This window comes from Pyxicephalus adspersus, chromosome 1 (assembly GCF_032062135.1).
Source record: "Pyxicephalus adspersus chromosome 1, UCB_Pads_2.0, whole genome shotgun sequence".
NCBI classification, from domain to species: Eukaryota; Metazoa; Chordata; class Amphibia; order Anura; family Pyxicephalidae; genus Pyxicephalus; species Pyxicephalus adspersus.
In genome coordinates this window covers 137,960,971-137,966,970 of record NC_092858.1, presented here as the reverse complement: position 1 = coordinate 137,966,970, position 6,000 = coordinate 137,960,971, and the positions used below count along the sequence as shown (strand labels likewise).

Below are 6,000 nucleotides of genomic sequence, written 5' to 3'. Positions count from 1 at the left end.
TTAAAGGTTTATTAAATAATAAAAAATAATTCCAATAGTACTTGCAAGGCCCGTTTCACAAAAAGACATAATAGAGGTATTCTTGAAGAATGATAGTGTGGAGATGTACATGCCATGGCCAGCATGACCTACACAACTTCCAATTCTGCTCCTTGGCATGGAGATTCCAATGACAGATACCCATACATATGATGCACTTTTTTATCCACCAGTTTAGGATATTTATTATTTCACCAGTTGCTTTGCAGCAAAATGATATATAATGATATTATATTTTATCACTGCAACTAGTATAGTAAACTGAAATCATATGCAACCCAAGAATAACCCTGAATTCAACAGAAGACTGATGTATCAACACACGAAAGAAGGGGGATATCACTGGTGCAATGTTGTCATGTATTTAAGAAATACTGACAGATATTCTAATAGTTTGTCACATGCCGACATATTTTGTTTCCTTTATGTCACTAAGGACGAACATGCCATAGCTAGCCAAACACACCTCTACACAAGTGTCACTTGTTTAGTTTATTTTAATCATACATGGATATGGCCAGCAAGCTTAATTTTAATGTTTGTCACGTTCATCTTCAACCTGTACATGAACTCTTATGAATGATCTCATTTAACATTTTGCAAACATAACCATTCCTAAGACCTATTTAGTTAATATAGGGAGGAACCAGACACCACCTGCACACTTAAAAGTACATGTTCCCAACATCTGGTTCATGTTTACTTATTACTGCCAGAACTGATGTATGAAAACTTTTCTCTTCAACAAGAGATCCCAAAACCACCCTTTACTGTTCATTTCTTTATTATTTTAAACGCAATATACAGTTACAGGTTAAGTTAATGGCAGTATGGCAAACTGGATCCTTGATAATCTGTTAAAAAGTGTACACCTTGATATAACTCCCTGAAAACATCACAGAACCCCATCTCAGTATGCATCTTAAGAGCTGTTAGACCTGATGCAAGCAGTAGGCTAGCTCTTAGAAAGATTTATGCAAATGATAAAATGCCTTGATGGGTGACAATTTGAATAAGTTCCTAGACAGTCTGCATTTACATGCAAACCATCTATGTCTTGCATACATGTGATGAAGAGCTTCTGGACCTAAAACGAATTAAATTAAGGGGGTAGGCCAGGAAAAGAAAGACTTGACAGAAAGAAGGCTTTATTAGGCTGAATGTCCTCTACACAGGAAATAAGACAGGCTCTTGCTGGATCTTCCAATACACAATATAAACAAGCAATACAGGAAAGGAGCTAGTCATCTGATGGTGGGGTATAGTTAAGCTTTATATCTGAATGTTAATTTTAGGCTGATTAGCCAAAATATTTACTCCACCTGCCTATTATTATGCAGGCTAATACAATGTCAAACAATGTGTACATTTTGGGCAAAAGTTGGGTGAATTTTGGGACAAAATAAAAAAAACTTTCATAGGCATGGATATTCCAATGACAGTACAACCAACAGTCTATCTGCAGCACAAAAATGAGCTCATCAGTTTGCTCCTGATTCACCGTCTAGTAACCTGCACGTTCATGTCCAAAATGCAGCACAAAATATTATTGTAACCAACCTACTTGTCCGCATATCAAATATGTGGATGCATGCTAAATGTAAAAATATTAGCAGTTAGCTAACCAGATTTATTTTATAGTCAAAATTAGTTTAGATCAAGAAATACCACCTTAAAAATAGAACCAGTACCTACTTCCTGGGCATATTTAGATATAAACATTCCTAACTATATGCTAATGCTGGAAAAAAAACGAAAAAAAAAAAAAGGACACAAAACCTGGGTTTGTATTAGTCCTTCACTTAGTAGGATTGACCAAAATTCTTAAATTTTTTAAATTTTATATTTGGTTGAATCAAAAAGAATAAAAAAAAGTGTGGCGGAATGAAAAAAACAAACATTTACTATATAAATTATGTGAAACCATCCCATATTGATACAAAAGAACCCAATGATAAGCATGGCCAGTAGTAGCATGTGGATGTTAAACAAAGCAGAAGCTAGCTCATACAAACTGGATTCCTATTTTACTTAGGTGAACATGGTGAATTGATTTCCAATGTTACTGTGTACAATTAGGTCAAGCAAATATTTTTAGGTTCTACCTAGCCTCTGCCAACAAAATCAAATACCTTGATAAAAATGTAGCATAAACAGCTAAATCTCATGCAGCCTCTGCACATCCTGTAGACTGGATTTCACTTTTTGCTGAGTTAGCATTGGGATTGAGTGGATGAACATTATATTAACATGGGTAAACAACTATGGAGTGGTGTGATCAGTCATCTTGTTAGGATGCTTGACCTGATTTTCTTTTAATTCATCTTAGCCTAAGGAAATTATTTTTTTTGTAATCATTAACCTTTATGACTGTAGCATAACCTGGTGTTATACTTTGTCTGTATCTAAAAAGACAGCGTCAGGGCCTGGATGAAAGGCTCATAGGTCATTGTGAAGTTTCTTTTTAGCTCACTTGTGCGGAGATCTTTTATTGTGCAGTATATATAATTCAAGGGGAATAGGAAAATTCTGTGAAGGAACAAATAATACCATCTCTTTATCACAACTCACAGGGATAAAAGTGCATATTCACTCATCATCCATTAAGGAGGTAGTTTGGATAGATATTTAGTCATTGTGCAAACAGGTTTTTCATCAGTTTGAAGCCAGTGAATGACCCAGAATAAATATAATAGGAGTGTCTCAGACTAATATATAGAAAGGGGCAATTTAACAAATAAAAAAAGCACAAATAACGTTTCCAAATGTGAGCCTGTACCCTCCATATTTTACTTATTAAATACAAACCAATAATCCATTTTAAGTTTAAGTGTAGGCATTTCTTTATTATGCCATTAACAAACCATTAGAATGTTGTTTGTATAGGACCAAGAAAGAGAATATTTATTTACAAATAAGGGAGTTATTACAGGGACCTCAGTCAGTAATGCTAACCTCTCAGCTACCATGAAGCTAAACAACTGAAACTTTTAGAGTAGAAGAATTTTTAAACTTGAGTAATATATATGCAGCTTGTAAAGCCTCAGAAGTGAGCCATTGTATCAAGTCACAGCTACATGTTAAACGGATTATCACAAATCCAGGATTAATCCACTAAAGATTAGGTAGCAAACTCTGAGAAACATTGCATAGCAATTACATTCTACATTTCCAAAAAATATGTTGGCTTTGTTTCCTCATACAAAAATAATTAAAGACACTTTCAAAAATGCAGATTTTAAAACTGTTAAACTATGTGCATGCAAATAAAGCCCAAACAAATGCAAATAAAAGATTTTATTGACTGGCTTAAATGTACTACACAAATAACAGCATCTGCCTTTGGATCATGAGTAATTGTTTAGTGCATGTGCCTTAGTTCACAAAGACACCTCCCTCTGGTGTATCAGTGCAAGTTGTGGATTTCCTGAGATGGACTAGAAGCTGTTCCACAATGTAATCGCACAATGGCTGTACCTGTACGCAAGAGATAAAATAATATTTGCTCAGTAACCCCAAGCATGAGGTAAAAACTTTAAAAAAAGAACACAAATTGCAACCAATTTCAGGTACACAAAAGACGTACATTCATACTTGAGGTGAACCTATAGGAAGTAAATTTTGACTCGTGTTACACATAAGGGATTTACATTCCCACTCTAAGTATACATACAAGATATACATCCTTACTCCTGGTATATCATACATTCAGAATTAATTAATGTACACATTATTCACAAGTAGTCAAGATGGATACCACAATGCAGGTACACCAGCTAATTCCAAGTACACGTAAGACAACCACACTAAATTAAGATGCACAAGGAAGAGACATTGAAAGTTCTGGACCACATAACTACGGAGCAATTTTATTGTCCTCTAAAAGTTTATAACATTATTTTTAAAATAAAATGAATGTACATTTTTTACAAAATCATATATACAATAAGTAAAAGCAATTCTACCTCCTGAATTTGAGCATAAATAGCAGCTTCCCTGAGGGAACTGTAACTAAATCCAAAAGAGGAGCAGGGATTTCTTTGCGACAAATCAAATTATATTATTTTAATATAATATATTTATCTGACCCTATAACTAAACAAGGTAATCCTTAAGTAGAATAAAGGAAAAACGGCTCAAACCCTGTCGTATTTCGCTGATTGGCTTCTGCAGGGGATGAGTAGAAACCGTTAACAAAATGTTTCACCGTGGTAGTTCTTGAGTGGGAAGAGATTACTCATACTCATTGTATGATAGCTAGCGTTCCTGGTTCCAAAATAGTTTTGAGAGTGTGGATAAAAGATTCTGGTTCGTGCAGAGTATGCAGCCGAGTGGAAGCTAATGGTTTCTACTCATCATCTGAAGAAGAGCAGTCGGCGAAACGTGTTAGGATTTAAGCCGTTTTTCCTTTATTCTACCTAAGGATTACTTTGTCTATTCTTAGATAGAGGATCCTTTAGCTATAGGATCGGATATCCCATAATATTAATAGGACAGACCCATATTACATACTCTATTGCTTGTATATCATTAATGTTACAAAATAAATTCTGACTCCTTGTTCCAGATAATATAGTTTGATTTCTTTTCTTTTGGTTTTGGTGTACAAAATCATATGTAATAAAACAAATTATATCATACAAACATAATTCATTCATTCTCTGGAAGGACTATAAATAAATATTGAACAGAAACATGAAAGTGGTTGGTCTGGGATCTCCCTTTTTACTCGGCGAGCAAGGGTTCCTAATATTGACTTACTTGACTTGTCTGATATACAATTACTATGGTGTAACTAGAAATATTTCAGAGCATCTAATCAGTGAACAGCCTAACTCTTTAGTACAGAATCTAAAAGCAATTACGTTTCAGTTTCTGAAGTTAGGAGCTACAAAAGTGGCTGATGGAAACCAGACAACCTGTGTCTGTCTAACATCATTTTAAATGCATTAATAATGTGGGAGGCAGTGGACTTGTACATCTTTATGAAATTTCATTTCTGAAAACATATTATGCTCAAAACATTTCAAGGACTGGTGATTTTCAAATGGAGAATTGCATAGTGCAGATGCCATTTTTGTAAAGCTGCTGTACATATGTATTTGAGTATGAACAGATGGGCATTGTATTTACCCTCATGGAGCCATCTACACTCCGGTGGAAGTGTTTTACCTAGCAGACTGTGTTGCTATGGCTATTTTTATAGCAAAAAGGGATGTCCTTTTTAGATATAAAAGCTAAGGGTGTATTGCCCAGTGAGTAGGCCAGTAGAAGTAGTGCAGTATTTTAAACAATAAATTATTTTAGGCTACAGGACTTAGGGAGTGTTTGTTTTGAAGCTCCTTTGCTGCTTGTTAATAATTTAGGCAGAGGTGCATGTTCAAATACTTAAAGTGTATTGATGCTTGCTTACATATATGTTATGTTTCACCAAAGCAAATACTGAAAATATACCTTGACTGGCTGTACATAATACATGGGACAATTCAATCCATCCAGCTCTAATAAACCTGGTTTAGTCTTTTTTGCCTGTGTGGTCTTCACTGTATCATGAGGCTATAATAAATGGACAGACTTGCAATCTTTTTGGCTTACCTTTATTTAGTTCTTTCAGATGAACTCTCAAGCTGTGCAGCCTCCTCAGATGATAGCTGTGTACTTTTTACAGATGGTGTAGACTTAAATATAACAGAAACCTTGGTATAAGATGTGATTGCCTTAATATTAAAGTCTAAGACATATTACTTCCATTACAGTACTATAAATATTACTGCTATTATAGTACTGTGGACATCAGAAAGACTGTATGTAAGAAATCAGAAACAAAGAAAGGTTTAGTTTTGGTTTGGAATTTACAATGCAGTTCTGTCTTAAATAGTTGTTCTATCCTGCAAGGGAATAAACAATATTATTGTTTCAATGTATTTTCTGCTATTCTGTACTGTGCTATCCCGTCAGTAA

At 34.6% G+C, this 6,000-nt stretch overlaps 1 protein-coding gene across 3 annotated transcripts in view; it reads right to left on the bottom strand.

The window, feature by feature from the left end:
- Positions 1 to 3,321: 3,321 nt before the first annotated feature.
- The window catches only part of APOO (apolipoprotein O), a 44,373-nt gene continuing 41,694 nt past the window's right edge, over positions 3,322 to 6,000 (bottom strand). For 2 of the 3 annotated variants that reach the window (XM_072428412.1, XM_072428404.1), the window contains exons 8-9: positions 5,635 to 5,717; positions 3,322 to 3,516 (exon numbers count right to left, since the gene is read on the bottom strand). In XM_072428412.1, coding sequence (XP_072284513.1) covers positions 5,637 to 5,717 — 81 coding nt within the window. In that variant the 3' untranslated portion in view covers positions 3,322 to 3,516; positions 5,635 to 5,636. Of the gene's footprint in view, positions 3,517 to 5,634; positions 5,842 to 6,000 lie in introns of those variants that run through there. The other variant, XM_072428420.1, reaches the window with a different exon arrangement.